Genomic DNA, 16,542 nt, shown 5'->3' on the forward strand with positions numbered 1-16,542 from the left:
AAGGACAAGACTAAGCCAGCTATCTTGCTTCCTCTTCGCGTGCGACAGGAAAAAAAAAAACACCCTGTTCGTCTGCAGATGTTCAGCGCAAAGGAGAGTCTCCAGCAGTTTTCTGGCCAAAAAAATAAAATAAAAATTCAACCAAAGATGCTACTGAAAAAGCACAGAAAGAGTGGGTAGCCGCCTCTTGGGCTCATCCCGTTTGAACAAAAAATTAAGGCAGAAATGTCATTTATATCTGTAATGTGAAGGCAGAAACCTAGTTTGTCAAGGATACAGTAGTACATACAATTCATTGGCTATTTTGTGGTTACGGAAATAAAGAGAGGGCTGTTCAATCTTAATGTAGATGTCCTCTTTGACCCCTCCCCAAACTAGGGGGGGTACATCACCACCTATCTTCTGTTTACAACCCAGTCCTTTATCAGCAGTTCCCAAAAGTTTCTATAAACCATTTGCATTCTGATTCAGGTGACCCTCGGGGCACAGATAAACCTCAAAGGAGCCTCAACGACTCTCAGGAAGAGCGCCAATGACCAGAGGACTGCGAGGAATATAAATCCTTCCATCCTCCACCATTCAGACAGAATGGAAGAAGCTTCTTGGATGAGAAGTGAAACATCTTCAAGGAAAAACAAGAAAGTCCGGCTGCTTTTTGAAAAAGCACCTTTGGGACAACCCTGACCCGGATGACTGAGAATCTCCGTAGACGTTCAGTTAAGGCCCCAGGCTAGGAAGCAGGAGGCCGTGAGTTCGAGTCCCGTCTTGGCCATGAAAGCCGGCTGAGTGACTTTAGACGACTCACCAGGAGATGGTGAGTTATAGTTCTGTCTTAGGCAAGAATTTTGGCTGGGTGATTTTTGAGCCAGTCCCTCTCGCTCTCAGCCCAACCCACCTCACAGGGCTGTCGTTGTTGTTGTTGTTGTGGGGAAAATGGGAAGAGAAAGGTGTGCTGGGTATGTTTGCCAACCTTGAGTTATTTATAACAATAATAAAGGCAGGATACAAATCAATAATAGAAAAAAAAACTAAAATAACGCTACCATTTTTAAAGAGGGCGACGCTTAGAATCCTGCACTCTCTCCAGTCGAGCCTTCCTGCCCCCCCCCCGCCGTCTCCTTCCCCAAAATGTTTACGAGACAATTGAAAAGTTACCTAACAATCAGGGTGATTAAACAGCTGCTGTTATGATAATCAACCCGTAAAAAAAATTGATTGTCTTAGCCCTAGCAACTACAATATTATTAGGCTCTCCAGATTCTGAAAGGAAGACGTATTTCCTTTATTGAACACTCTCGCCCATAAATCCTGGTAAACTGAAATTAGTCCGTGTAATACACTGACACCCCGGAATTTATGTATATGCAGCCTATCATTTCATTTTCAGCCCTTCGATTCTTGGAGTAAGCCACAGCCAAAAGGTCAAGAACCAGCCAGTCAATACCTTCCCCAGGAACCTATTGATAACATGTCAGGGATCAAACAAGTGGGAAGCCGGTAAGAACTAATTCACAACAAATCCCCTTTCTCTAACCCAGGATGAAATATAGCCCGGCCCAAGGCTGGTGCCCCACAAGTCAGCTCAACTGGCTTTCATGGTCAAGGCAGGACTAGAACTCACCGTTGGCCCAAAGTCACCCAGCTGGCTTTCATGCTTAAGGCGGGAGTAGAACTCACCGTCTCCTGGTGATTGGCCCAAAGTCACCCAGCTGGGATTTCATGCCTAAGGCAGGACTAGAACTCACCGTCTCCTGATGATTGACTCAAAATCACCCAGCCAGCTTTCATGGCTAAGGCAAGACTAGAACTCCCAGTCTCCTGGTGATTGGCCCAATGCCACCCAGCTGGCATTCATGACTAAGGCAGAACTAGAACTCACCATCTCCCGCTTTCAAGCATGGTGCCTTAACCTCTAGACCAAACTGGCTCTCTTGCTGTGAATATATTCGATGCCTTAGATACTTCTGTCTAAGAGGGTCAGACCCCGGAGACACTGCGACCGTTGTAAACACGAGTCTCTTGCCAAGCGTCTGAATTTTGATCCCAGGACGATGGGGATGTTGCCACAGCCGTAAGCATGAAAAACGGTCATCAGTTGCTTTTTTTTTCAGTGCCGTTGTAACTTGGAACGGTCACTAAATGAACTATTGCAAGTCTAGGACGACCTGTACTCGCCCGAAGCTTGCAATACAGTTTTTCAATTAAAGATATATATATATATATATATATATATAAAAATATGCACATATGATTAAACAGTCCACATATAAACGTATCTCTCAGTAACATCAAGACACACTCGTACATTGTATACAAGTATTGGAAAGCTATTTTGTGGGCATTTGAAAAGCTGTTTGAAACAGATCTACTAAATCTTCGGTATCGTGCTATTTTTCAAGCACGGTATGCCCTCCTAGACTGGCTCGTTCAGATTCTGCTCCCACCCAGCTTGCATTTGGCAGCCCCTCAAGACCAAACACAAGAGCCGTTTTATTTTACAGGAAGTTGAACAAAGTTGTTATCCTTGTTTTTAATTAGGCTTGGCCCTCCGAAGGACGCCAGCTGGGCTCCAAATTACGATCTGGGTGGGGGGAAAAAAAAGGTATCTTCTCCAAAACCAGCCCTTGGCTGTACATCACCTGGAGCTGTTCTGATAATAAAGAAATCAAATGTCTCGAATTAACGCTCGCAGCCACCAAGTTTCAAAACATCGTCCTTGGCCCAGCCGAGAAAAAAAAAAAAGCAAAAAAAAAGAGCAAAGGACCTTCCTTTCCGCAATGACAAGTTAAAACATAATTTTTATTGCTGATCACTCCCCGGGCAAAGCAAGGTACGTAGGACTCGGACGACGTCATTAAACTCAAGGACCAGAAAGCATAACCAGAAATATATCCTTATTCAATTTACGGGGCACATCGTCGCTGGAAAGTCAACTCGGAAGCCTTTCGCAAATGGGGCGGAACTAGAAGTAAAGCATCAGGCTGGATTAAATTAAAAAATTAAATTAAATGAAGGAGGCATTCACCAATGGGGTAGAACCTGAATGAAAAGATTCCCCAATTCCTGACAGGTCCCTCAAATCAAGTGCATTGTTGCCATCACGAGATGTATAAACCTAGCTTTTCTCTCTGGGTGCATTTAATTCATAGTATGTGCCCCAGACTAAGAGAAGTACAATATACTGTGTGAATGTTTGTGGGTGTGTATGTGTCTGCCTGCTATCTATCTATCTATCTATCTATCTATCTATCTATCTATCTATCTATCTATCTATCTATCTATCTATCTATCTATCTATCTATCTATCTATCTAATCCATCCATCCATCCATCCACCCACCCATCTATCCATCTATGCAGTTAAGTGAATCACAGCAGTTGTTAAATTAATAACACGATGTTGTGTGAATCTGGCTTCCCCATTGACTTTGCTTCTCAGAATGTTGCAAAAGGGGATCATGTGACCCTGGGACGCCGCAACCGTCCTAAAGACATGCCAGTGGCTAAGCCATCCAAATTGTGATCATGTGACTACAGGGATCCTGCAGCAGCAGCAGCAGCAGTCACAAGTGTGAAAAACGGTCATAAGTCCCTTATTTTTTCAGTGAACGGATACTAAATGAGTAGTTGTAAGCCGAGAACTACCTGTAAAAATAAAGCCTCCTTGAAGCTGAATTTTGGTCTCATTTTTTTTGGGGGGGGGGGGTAGAGGTGATATTATCTCCTGCCTTCACTTAGAAGGTTTTTTTCTGAGTCCCCAGTCTAACATACAAGCCCGAAGTTTCTCGATGTCTCGTTCGCACGATCACCAGAACAACCCCACTCAGAAAGGATGGCTGATGCTCCATCTGCTAAGACCCAAGTTGGATAGTCACAACTCAATATATATATATTCATTTCCTTGAGAAAAAAAAAAGACAAAATGGCTTTAAGACATCAATGCTAAAATATCCCCAGGCAAAATTGCTCTCCTGGACCTCTCCGTGGTGCTGAATTTATTTACCCCACGTGGCTTCTTAGGAAAAATGGCTCGCGTGGAATGGCTCCACACACATCATGTCCAGCCCAATTCTTTAGACAGCCGGATTTGTTGAACAAGCGATAATGGTCCAGCACATCCGCCCACAAACGAACCAATTGCGTCAACTGGAAATCCGCTCGATATCAAAAGAGAACCACTCCGGATGCTGAGCAAAATAAAATCCGCCGCTTGAGTTAGGCCCAGCAAAGACCAGGAGTTTTCTTCATGGGAAAAAAAACATGTTTCTTACCCTCAAATTCTTATTTTCAGGGCTGTGTGCTAAATGTTTGAATCTCCAGGATAAAACAGCGACCTTCTTCCAGGAGCTTTCACCAGAACTGAACATTCTTACATGCGCTCACTCTGGTACTTCACCAGAAAAAGCGAGATATAGAATACAGAATAACAGAGTTGGAAGGGACCTTGGAGGTCTTCTAGTCCAACCCCCTGCTTGAGCAGGAGACCCTATACCATTCTGGACAAATGGCTGTCCATTTCCTTCTTGAAAACCCCCAGTGAGGTATAATTTTCACCGGGATCATGAAACAGGACTGGACAGAATTTCCTCATACACCAACAAAACACTTCCAAACTGCTAGATCAGCTCCATAAAAATCTAACTTTATTTCAGTTGTATCTGTGCCGTCCCCACACACACAAAACTTACCACCCTTTAAAATATACATTCACAGCCAGTAAATTATGAAAAGTCTCCTAGTATTTCATGGATCAACCTAGCACCACGCACGGAAACAACTCAGCCCCATAATATAAACAAATTTACTTCCCAGTACAGATCCGCTACACACCGTATACGTAAGTTCCAAAACGGGTTTAAAATCCCGGAGAGATTGGACAACCGTTTGTCTGAAATGGTACAGGGTTTTCTGCTTGAGCAGGGGGTTGGACTAGAAGACCTTTAAGATCCCTTCCAGCTCTGTTCCGATTGATTTGGCCTACGTCCGGCTTCAGGTGGGATGCTCTGGATGAAAAAGATGGGGGGTTGGGGGGGGAGAAACACACCATTCCCTCCGTGACAACAGCTCTCCAGCTCTCCGTCTGCTGCCAGAGGAACACAAAGGGATCATTTGCCTCCACCGTCTCCCATTAGATCAATTAATATTCAGAGAAAGTCTCCAACATGAAGTTTAAATAATCATAAAAGGCAAAGATGAGGGTGAGGAAAAGAAAGGAGAGGAGAGGAGCCGCACGGATGTTCCAGAAGCTTCTCTAGACCTTTCAATCAATTTTATTTATATGCAAAACCAAGAGAAAACTGGGGGGGGGGAGGGGAGGAGAGAGAAAAATGCAGATATATACAAAGCTCCTCCTGATGGTAACACTCTCAATTTAGTGACAGGCAAATGGCTTCCTGCTGCCACTTAATCTCATTTCTTGCATAATGCCCTCTAATTAGCATATCAAAGTGAATTAATACTTCTAGGGCATTAGCGGTGGGGGGGGAGAAATCTGCTCTAGGCTTCACAATAGCAGTTAAGCAACAGCCATGAAACCCTTCAACCCCCCCCCACTCCAAATATATATATATAGATAGATATAGATATATACACCCCAAACCACTTTGCATTGCAAAACTGTCCCATTTATTTATCCCCTCTCCCTCTAAACACTTTTACCGCACACTGTTTTACTACTTTTCACCAAACAAAATGATAATTGCCCAAAGTTAGCAGCATCTGTAAAGGCCCGTGCAGAATCTTAATTTGGGAGAAAAGGAAAAAAAAAATCAAATCCGGGCAGAATACATTCTGCGAGGTGCCCCAGCTCAGAATCAAAGCGGCAGGTTTTCTCAATTTCTTTCTTTTTTAAAAAAAAGAAATAAAAGAAATAAAATAAAGGGGGGAAAAGCTATTGAATGCTCTTATGTTCTGCTCTCTCTCTCTCTCTCTCTCTCTCTCTCTCTCTCACTCACTCACTCACACACACACACAAGACACCCCCCCCCCAAAGGCTGAGAGGGCGTAACCACCTGCTGGATCAAGATTGACAGCATGAAAGAAGGACCGCCCACATTTGGTGGAGGCGGACAAAAGTTGACAATGGATGTTCCTGGCCGGTAGGGAATCTACCCAGCTACTCAAAGTGATCCAAAAGGACCCCCTAGGAGAGATATCTCTGCTCTGCATCAAACAGAGCCAACTCTGCTCCTTGTAAGCCACGATTGGCACAAGAATGCAGGTGGATATTAACAGGGATTGGGGTAGATTAGAGACTTGCGCTACTGGCAGCATAAAATGGGCATGAACGAAAACTTGTGTACCTAGAATAAGTACTGCAGAGTCAACGCTGACTCCGAAGCACAAAAGAACCCACTAAACACACACACACACACACACACACACATATGTTATATTCCAAAGGTCTGCACGAGAGACCAGCAAATGCCACTTTAGTCTAGTGGTGAAGGCACCAGGCCAGAAAGTGAGAGACGGTGACTTCTAGTCCTGCCTTAGGCGTGAAAGCCACCTGGGTGACTTTAGGCCGACCACCAGGCGACAGGGAGTTCCAGTCCTGTCTTAGCCATGAAAGACAGCTGGATGACTTTGGGCCAGTCTGTCTTTCTCAGCTCAACTCAACAGGGCTGTTGTGGGAAAATTAGGAGGAAGGAGGAGTATTATGTTGGCCACCTCGAGTTATTCGCAAAAAAATAAGAGGTGGGGACACAAATAAATAAGAAAGCAAGTTTAGATATGGACTGTAGCCCAGCTCCCCCGGCCCTTTGACATGTCTGACCCCCCCCAAAGATGAACTTTTCAGAGCATGTCTCCCGAGGTTTCACTTTCTCTCCGTTCCTAAGGGACACAAAAGGCCGAACGTGACAAAAGGTCAGGCTGGCCAGGTTCTAAGAGGGGGAGAGGTGGCCGAAGAGAGCATGGAGCAAGTTTAGCCTGAGGTAGGCCGGGACCCTGAACAGTGAAGGGCATTAAACCCGAAGGTTTGAGTAGCTGAGGGTTGAGGGGAGAAAGAGAGAATCCATACCCACATCCATCTTCTGTCAACTCACAGAGACAACCCCATTCTCTAGGCAGGTCCACAAGGGAGGGAAACCAAGAAGGAGCCATGAATGTCCAAATTTACATCATCTCGGTTTCTTCTCAAGCATCCAGCTAGCCCTCATTGCCCAGGCTCCAAAACCAAGCTAACAATAGATGAATAACCCACCAGGATGGGTTTTGCAGGTTGTCGTGCAAAAGTCCTTTTGGAAGTCACAAGTTGCATCCCTAACTAATTTTGTCCTTTGCAAAACAAACAAACAAACAAAAAACCAAAAGCCCCCAACACACCACCAGCCAATGCTTCTTAACCTACTCCTACGTGGTTTGAAACGGAGCCGAGATCATATAACATTTGCACCGCGGATACAGACACCTCTCCCGTCGAACGTGGTCAAAATGGAGTTGACAAATCTATTTTTTTAAAAAAAACACGGCACCGCACGGCATGGCAAACCCTTAGCCCGAGATCTTCCTAACACCAAGCTTTAATTCATTCTTGATTAGATGCACTAGAAGGCTGGCCTTAGAACTCGGCAGCGCATAAATAAACCCAAGGACAGCCCGTCGCCCCCCCCCCCGCTTTAATATATTTAAAAATATGCGAGGCTGTTCCCAAGCCGAGCAGCAAATGAAGCATCTTTCTTTAAATAATAATAATAATCGTAGAAAAGCAGAAGAGAAGAAGAAGCAAGTATTGACAAGCGAGCCTGATTGCTTAGCTTAGGAGAGCAGCGACGGTGCTCTTCTTAATCAAATTGATGCTTATTTTGTATCTCCAATGTAATCGAGGGCCTCTGGCAACACAAACGGTGAGATCTTTTTGGCCGTCAAGAATGAGCAGCACAGGAGAAGGTGAGCTGCAGGCACCCTTTGTGTACCGAGCACGCACAACCACACGCCATGTTCACATATAATTTGCTACGGCATTCTTGAAACCTAATACGGCTCTCCCAGCCTCACTAACCACGGTGCCTCCAGGGGCAAATGCAATAAAATAAAGACACCTTCAAACTTCTTTGAAAGGAGTCGATGAAGCTTCAGACCTTTGAGAGGGATTAAAAAAAAGAGCAACAATTGGGAAAGTGCAAAAATTGACTTTTTTCCCCCCTCTCATCGGCACAGAGAGAAAAAGACCCGGGATTCTATTCCCAAATTCAGATGGAATAATTTCTCTTTCGGTGAGGATTTGGCAGGATAGAATCTCAAGACTTGGGGTATTTCAAAGCCCAAAGCACCAAATCGACGCCTCCGCTCTTTAAACCGAGACACCAGAACGGTTACTATTCAAAACATACAGATGGACACAAAAATCTCTTTAAAAACCAGCTGCACAATATGTCACAGTCTATTTACTTTTAAACAGAGCATTCCACCATCGGTTTTGTTTAAAACAAGGCAAGCTTCCAAAAGCCTTCGTCTTTCTGTTGTTTTATTTTACTGCCAAAAAACCTTGCTTGCCAACAACTGGTGTCAGCCTTAGCCGGCATATACAGAAAACTTCCTATACAATTTCTTCTTTCTGTTGATCGCCTACAAAGACGTTGTTATTTAGTTTCCCTTCTTTGCAAGGAAGGAAAACAATTCAGGGTTGGCTGGGTTTTTGGGCCACCTCCGAGTGTCGTGAAAACTGGGCACGACCGACAAGTGGGAGAAGAAAAATTTAAGTTAGGGGCTTAAAGCTACAGGATCCGAATTGTTAGGAATAAGCGGAGGATTTCTATCCATGAAGGATCCTGCAAAACAACTGAATTCCGTCCTTCGTTTTCTCAGCACAAGAAAATAGTTTGAGTGGGGAACAGCAACAAGGCAGATATTTCCCCCCCCCTACATCTGGAGGTGAACCCCACATGGGGCTGCTTAAATAAGAGAGGAAATGGCGAATAACAGAATAACCGAGTGGGAAGAGGCCTCGGAGGTCACCTAGTCCAGCCCCCTGGATCAAGCAGGAGAACCTATACCGTTTCAGACAAATGGCTGTCCAGTCTCTTCTTAAAGGCCTCCAGAGATGGATCACCCACAACCCCTGAGGGCAAAACAAAAACTTAATTGCCCAGAACAAAAACCTATTTTTTTTAAAAAAGCCTAGAAACAGGATACAATTCCAGGCACCTTTTCCCCTGCTGCTTCTCCTCACACCCCCCCCCCCTTCCCTTCCTGTGGTACAGAAGTTCATTAATTTTTACGATCCTTCCAAGTCAGTCCCCAGCTTCTAAAGCCTCACAAAGGCTACAACTCTGGCGAGGCATTATGTATATTATTAGGACTTTCCAGTGAATTAAAGCCATTTAAGACTTGCGCTGGCCTTTCAATTAGCGTGGTTTTTTTTTTTGTTGTTGTTGTTGTTGGCAGCTGTCATCTCAGGTTCTTAAAGGAGACAATGCACAGCTTCAGCTGTGTGTTCAGAGGCACACCAAACTTGTGCAAAAAAAAAAAAAGAGAGAAAGCACGACGACAGCCAAACAGAGATCTTCCTGCTGGAAGCACTCGGGCAGGTTTAGAGCCGGTGAAACACGAACGGCACACCCTTTTCAGAAAATGCGTGCCATTTCGGTTGGGCAAGAGACAGAATTAAAAACAAAAACAAAACAGGGGAAACTCCTTAAAAAGAGAAATACAACCCAAACTGGCAAAGAGGTCCTGCGGAACAAGACGCCACCGCGATCCAGCAAAGCACAAAGGAGAGCAATTTAGAAGGGAAAATTCTAACTGTAAGATTTCAGGCAGCAGAAAACAGCCCAAGCCTATTATTATTATTACTATTATTATGATTGTTACAGAATAACCTTCCTCATTTCAACAGACGGATGTTTGGAAAACATTTAGCCCAGCAAGCTAATATTCGCAAGGCAGAACAGCTCTTTCCTTTCCCTCTAAGCTTCCAGGATTTAGGAAATGGGGGAAAAATAAATAAACACCTCTATTAAAGGTAGAGCTTAGAAACTTTTAAAAAAAGCATTGTTCTAAACACGGGGTTGAGGGCTGCACATTAAAATTGTGGAGATTCCAATGAAGGGAACTTCTCCAACTCAAGAGCAGAGTTCTTGAACAGGCAAATACTCCATTTACAAAATGCTGCATTTGGGCAGTCTAGATAATATGGGCTCCGTAGAAGGATTCCCAAACTAAACAGCACGTTTTGCAACTCAAGGCAGCTGTGCTATCAGATCCACCTCTGCCTAAATAAAATAAATCTAAAATTACACCTACAGGTCCAAATTAGTTACCAACCCTCACATTTCCAACAGTTACACCCCTGTCTTCCCTTTCTGTGCATGCAGTAAAAGTAGCCGCCATTATTTTATCAATAATCTCAAAAACAGATTTTTTTTCTTCCTATGGCTTAATTTTCTTCTTTTGGGGGGGGGGAGAAAGGTGATTGCGTAGGATGCAATAGACTGCAATCGCCAGGAGAAAGAAAGAAAGAAAGAAAGAAAGAAAGAAAGAAAGAAAGAAAGAAAGAAAGAAAGAAAGAAAGAAAGAAAGAAAGAAAGATTTAAAAACTGAGCAAGAGAAAGCAAAAAGGGAGATTTCTCCTGCTCGTGCAGGACAGAGAGAAAGAAGCAACTACAATCATGCAAAATAATAATAATAATAATATTCCAACTAAAGGGCGCTTCGCCCTTTATAAGGGCCACCCGTTCAAGTAAACCTGTAAACATATAAATATTGCACCACCCCCTCAGAATAGCAATACTCACAATCATTCCCAAGCTTGTGGAACTGCTATATTCTTCACCAGAGAAAAACATGCCAATGTAAGGTCTTGACTATTTCACAGAGGGGTGGGGGAGAAAGTACAGCGAAACAAGCAATGTCTTCCTTCAGGACCCCAACGGGGGCCGTGGAGTTTCGCTCAAGCTCCTTCTGGAAAGTTTCTCCTTTCCTACTAAAAAGCAACAACGTCTCTCTAGGTTGGCACCCTTCCTTTCTGCCCAGCCAAGATTTAAACTGCTGGCAAAAAAAAAAAGGAGAATTCATCACGACGGGCCAGAGTTAGCAGGGATGTGCCCGGTTGTAAAGGACTCAGAGGCCCTCGGATTGCCAGAAAAACAGGAGCAAGCAAAACAGACGCGTGGCGTCGAATAGAAAAGGAGGAAGAACAACACACCGGTGTCCAAAAAACGCCCTTCATGCATTCGAGACCTCACTTCTTTTCCAGCAGGCTGTAAACCCACTTCGAAAAAAATCCACTTTCAAGCCCCCCTCCCTCACGAAATGAGCCCAGGTCTTAATTCTCAGCAGCCGGAGAGACATCGTCACCTAAGCAGAGTCCAGACAGCAGGAAAAACAGCATTCCCTAAAAACTAACATTTGTTTTTCTTATTTCCCCGGCTCAAAAAATAATAATAATGTGGAGATGGGCAGGGAACACCAGCATGCAATTCCCACATTCTGCTCGGGTGACCCAGTTTGCTTACTGGGCAGTAAATATATTACCAGAGTTGGGGATACAGGATATTCCTTTTAGCGCTGGCCGAAAGGCGAGGGGACTTCACAGGATTTTCACTGGGTGGGTTTCAGTTCCAACAAGGATCCCTTTAGGTCAATCTCCCACCTTTTCCTTTGGATTTACCCTCTCCCCCGCCCCGCAAGCAGAACCACCCCGAAATGCTACCGTTTACTCTAGGCATGAGGTAATACGAAGATGACAAAAAGGTTCATTATCAGCACATAATGCAACATGTTAGAAAACAGTTTATCAACTTCTCCGGGGTTTGATTTAAAAGAAAAAAACAAAACAAAACAGGTAAACTCGCAGAAAAATGAATATAGTTTTGGCAATCGTAGGCGCTCCAGCGAAAATCACCACCAGCCCTTGTATTAGGTGCTCTGTTGTTTTGGTTCTTCTCTTCACTTAAATTTCACACATGCATGAATACACCCATGAATTTAGTCACGCCAACCGAGACAATGCCAAACAAACCTTGAGTTACACCCCGCTAGGAAGTCCACAGAAATTTTTTAAAACACACAGGCGGCAACACACAGGTCCCGAGCAGTGTTGCTACTTTGCCCCTTAGGAGGGGCAACTTATAAGTCTAAGAGACCAACTCTTTGCAGTTTGAATGATGAAAATATAGCTTTAAAACCAAGTTTACAGCAGGCAGCGCCTTTATTAAGAACCCTGTTCGCCTCTGAAAACTGGCCTGCATATCAAATCTTGCTTTCTTGGGCCCCTGGGCTTTATCGACCTGAGATTTTCAGAGCAGAATTTTTCTTCCCTATCCCTATTTGGGGGGAGATCGAAACTGTGTGTGGAAGGCTCCCCCAGACAAGGAGATGAAACCACGTCTGATTTACCCCTTTATAAAAAAAAAAATAAATTCCCAGGGTGTTTTGTGCAGCCTCTAAAGCATTTCTGAAACAACCAGGACTTTTTCCCCCTAGAAAATCCGAAGCAGGAAGAGAGGGGCAGGGAGGCATTGCAGCGAGATGTTCTCGCCAGCGAGCATAACAATTAAAACACCAGAGGGGATCCAGCAAATTCCTAGCTCAGCCGCCCTTCTGTAATTGTAATTAGCTCCCTTGTTACTTCAGAAGCAGAGGCAGCTAGCTAGGCAGATATAGAATAGAAAGCCAGCTGAACTCGTGGTGCTTTTCACCCTTGGAGAGAAAGGGCAGGGAGGGGAACCTGCTTCCATTTTCACTGCATTTTGCAACTGGCAAAGGGGTTCCAAACAAAACCGAGCGAGCGAGCGAGCAAAACACCACCTTTGCAAGGCTGTTTTTTTCCACCAGCTTCGGGACCTAAAGATCACAAACCGATGAGAACAGATCAAAGATGGCTGCGGCTCTGAGCACAGCTTCTCCCAGAGCTGAGGAAAGGAAGTCTGTGGCCCTGTTTATCCAGGGAGGGAAGGGGTAAGGGGGGGGGGGAGAATGAGGGTACGAGAGCCGAGGGCCTAGTTTTTTTTTTGTTTTGTTTTTTTCCTCCAAAGCTGGGTTGGTCTCCTACCTGTTTTCTCTTTGATTTCACACAGGACACTGAACAAAGCCGGCTTCATTCTATGGCAATTGAGCGCGTGCTTTCTGCAAAAAAAAAAAGAGAGAGAGAGAGAGGAAGGGAAAATAAACATCCAGGAAAAGGGAAGGAAAGATATATTATCCCGAGTGGAGGGGTGAAGAGGCCACCCTTTCTGTCCTAAGACTTTGGTTTTTTTTTTTCTTAAGTACAAGCTTGGGGCCTCCTTTTTAAGCATCCTGCCGCACGCCCCCCTCCCCAGAGCAGGGGCACTCTTTCTGCCCTTAAAAAGAGGCATTTGAAAGGGAGCTCCATGGTGGAGGAAGGAAGAAGTTCAAAGAGAAAGCCCCAAAGGTGAGAATCGAAGGGTGCGTGGGACATGGGGAGGTCTTGGTCAAACAGGGGAGGCTACTAGGAACAACTACCCAGAGTTTGGGGGGTCTCTCAACTGTCCCCCCCCCCAATTCCCAAATCCAAAGTCACTCCTGAAATATCTCCCAGCTCCTTTCTTGGGGAAAATAAATCACAGCTTGTCAAGGCAGGCTCCATCAGCAGTCATGATTTATGGAAGGAGAAGGAACTTCTAGAGTTCAACTCCGGGCTTTGGCGGTCTTGTATGAACGGAGGGCCTGGTAAAAGGCTTCCAAAATAGATAAATTAATTAAATGTCGGCCCCCCCACCTCCCTCTTCCCATGTTCCTCAGCAGGCCCATGTTTATTTAGAGAACCCACACTCCAGACAGGAGAGGAGAAGTAAAAGAGTAGAGGCCGAAGGGGTTTTTGAGAATAACAAGAACCCGGTCGTCGTCCCCCCCCAAGGTTCACAATTTTCTAAAGGAAAAGAAAACACAGAGTTTGGGGGAGGCCCAGGACCCAGAAGGAGGGCGGCAAACAGGCTAAGCTTCCCTCTAACTCGCCTCCCCAACCCTTTGGAAGAACTGTGAGCAGCCATGCCTACAGCTTAACTCCAGGCCCTCCTCAATCAATAATAAACAAACAAATTCTCAGATCATTTGCACATACAGACACGATCTCTCCATTCCTCAGACAGACAAACTTTTGAGTCTTCAATTTTATTTTATTTTGCTGTTGTTTTGTTTTGCTTGCTTGCTTGGCTTGATATTTGGAGCTAGGTTGCAATGCTTCCTTTAGCGAGGAGAGCGCCCACTTCTTTGCTGGTTTGTTTGTTTTTTTAAAAAAAGAAGAGATGCAACTCCTTCAGCATTCCAAGGATTTGACTGTTTGGGGGTGCCATTTCTCCCCTTGGCATTCCTAGGTATGTCTACTAGATGATGGGTGTGTGTGTGTGTGTGTGTGTGTGTGTGTGTGTGGAAGTTGCTACTCCCCATCTTTCAAGACCTCGGGTATTAGGAAGGAAGGAAGGAAGCTCTGCTTCAGGATTATGGATTTGGGAAGGGGGTCAATCTTTCCCCCCCCCTCCCACACACACACCCAATGGAGCAACATAAACAACTGGCACCCGGAGAGGATGCTAATCTGGGGTTATCTGGTTCACTTAATGGGATTGCCATTTTGTCTTCCCCTGCAGAGGTTTTCCTTTTGAGGAGGGAGGGGGTGCAATGCCTTCGCCCCTGGCATCTCCAGGCTGCCTTTAAGAGAAGCAGCTTTAAATCCCAGCCGGACTGGGCCAGGAGGCTGGCAAACAACAAGCAAAAAAAAAAAAAAATAGCTCAGCAGATCAACAGCGTATCTATCTGTCTATACACACATACATACATAAACACAAAACACAACACCACAGACAATCTCGCCCGCAGCTTCCCCCACCCCACCCCTGGCCGGCTGGTTGCAAAAGAGACCAACTTTGCTTGCGCCTCATCCAGGCTCTGGTCGGTGATGGTCATGATCTGGTGGAGGATGTCGCCAATGTCCTGCTTGCGGCCGTCGCCGTCGGCGCCCTCGTGCCCGTGGGGAGGCGGCAGAGCCATGCCCCCTTGCACCGCGTGGCCGGCCAGGTTCACGCCGGCCAGCGTCTGCAACATCCGCGACTGCTCGTCCATGCTGCTGCCCGCCGCGGAGATGGCACTTTGGGGACGGGAGAAGGAAGGGGGGATGGGGGGGAGGGAAGGAAGGAAGGAAGGAGAGGAGAGGAGAAAGAGAGAATGGAAGAGGAGAGGAGAGAGAAGGAAGGAGAGAATGAAAGATAGGAAGAAGAGGAGAGAGAAGGAAGGAGAGAATGAAAGATAGGAAGAAGAGGAGAGAGAAGGGAGGAGGGAATGGACGATAAGGAAGGAGAGGAAGGGGAAGAAGAGAGGAATTTGAGGAAGGAGAGAAAGGAGAGAAGGAGAGGGAGAAAGCGAGGTTTTTCTTTCCGGGAGGGGGGGGGAAGGCAGCAAAAAAAAAAAAAAAAAAAAGCAGCCTTCCTTGGCCGGGAAGCGGGCAAAGCAAGAAAGGGAAAGTAAACCAGTCCCCGTAAACCAGGCGCGGGTCCTGCCGCTCGCGGGAAAGGAAGGGAGCCAGGAAAAAAGGGGGGAGCCGAAATCTAAATCCCCGAGGCTGGCATCGCTCCGGCTGGAGGCTGATCTCGCCCGCTCTGGCTCCCCTTCTTTAGACTTCCAGCCTCCGCCGGGGCTCCAGCGGCGATCGGGGCCGGCTTCTGCAGAAGCAGCCGCGGGGGGTGGGGGGGCTTTTTAAAGTCGCGGGGTTTTTTTCTTCCTCCTCCTCTTTTCTCCTCCTCCTCCTCCTCTTCGGCTCCCCGAGGGTCGTGTCTGGGCTGGGGGGCTTTCCCCTTCCGAAGCCAAGGCGGCGGGAGCGGAGGAGCGAGCCGGGCTTGTAAGGGTCCTTTCCTCCGACTCGGATTCGGCTCCTCTGTGTGTCGGTGCGTGTGTGCGGCTTTTTTTTTTTCCTCTCTCTCTCTCTCTCTCTCCCCCTCTTCTTTCCACTTCCTCTGATTTTTTTTTTCTCCTTCTTCTTCTTGGAAACAAAGGAGGAGCAGGCAGAGCGGGGGGGGGGGTGCTGCCCCAAAAGCGAGAGCCCCCAAAATGTAAAAAAGAAAGACAAAAAAAAGGAAAAAGAACGGCTTTTTTTCAAATCCTTAAAAAGTTACGACGCCGAGCCTGGGCCAGGGAATTTCTCTTTTTCTTCTGGGAAAAAACAAGCAGCAGGTAGGCGGCGGGCATCCCCGGCTCTGGATAAGGGCCACATTTAAAAGCGGGAGGGGGGCGGGCAGGGGGCGAGCCGCCTTCCCCCCCTGGTCAGGGCGGAGAGAGTCGTCCTTCGGCCGGAGAGGCAAAACAAAAGCATCACCAGCAGTCTCGGCGTCTCGGTCTCGGCGGGCTCAGAGGCTGCGGAGAGAAGAGAAGCCAGAAAAAGGGGGAAGAAAAAGTTTGAACTTCTGCACGGCACAAAAAAACAAAAAACCAAAAAACACCCCCCCCAAAAAAATTAAACAAAGGAAAAGAAAAGTGGACGGGGAGGGAAGGAAGAAGAGGGGGGAAAAAAGAGGGAAGAAGGGAAAAGGGAAAGGGGAGAGAGAAAAAAGGGGGAGGGAAAAGAAAAAGAATAATAATAATAATAATAATA

At 46.0% G+C, this 16,542-nt stretch overlaps 1 protein-coding gene across 1 annotated transcript in view; it reads right to left on the reverse strand.

The window, feature by feature from the left end:
• PBX3 (PBX homeobox 3) overlaps window positions 1-15,020 on the reverse strand; it is a 127,330-nt gene extending 112,310 nt beyond the window's left edge. The window contains exons 1-2 of the mRNA XM_015820918.1: window positions 14,824-15,020; window positions 12,994-13,067 (exon numbers count right to left, since the gene is read on the reverse strand). Coding sequence (XP_015676404.1) covers window positions 12,994-13,067; window positions 14,824-15,020 — 271 coding nt within the window. The remainder of the gene's footprint in view (window positions 1-12,993; window positions 13,068-14,823) is intronic.
• Window positions 15,021-16,542: the final 1,522 nt, after the last annotated feature.

Source organism: Protobothrops mucrosquamatus, unplaced genomic scaffold (genome assembly GCF_001527695.2).
Source record: "Protobothrops mucrosquamatus isolate PMUCROS unplaced genomic scaffold, P.Mucros_1.0 scaffold1214, whole genome shotgun sequence".
NCBI lineage: Eukaryota > Metazoa > Chordata > Lepidosauria > Squamata > Viperidae > Protobothrops > Protobothrops mucrosquamatus.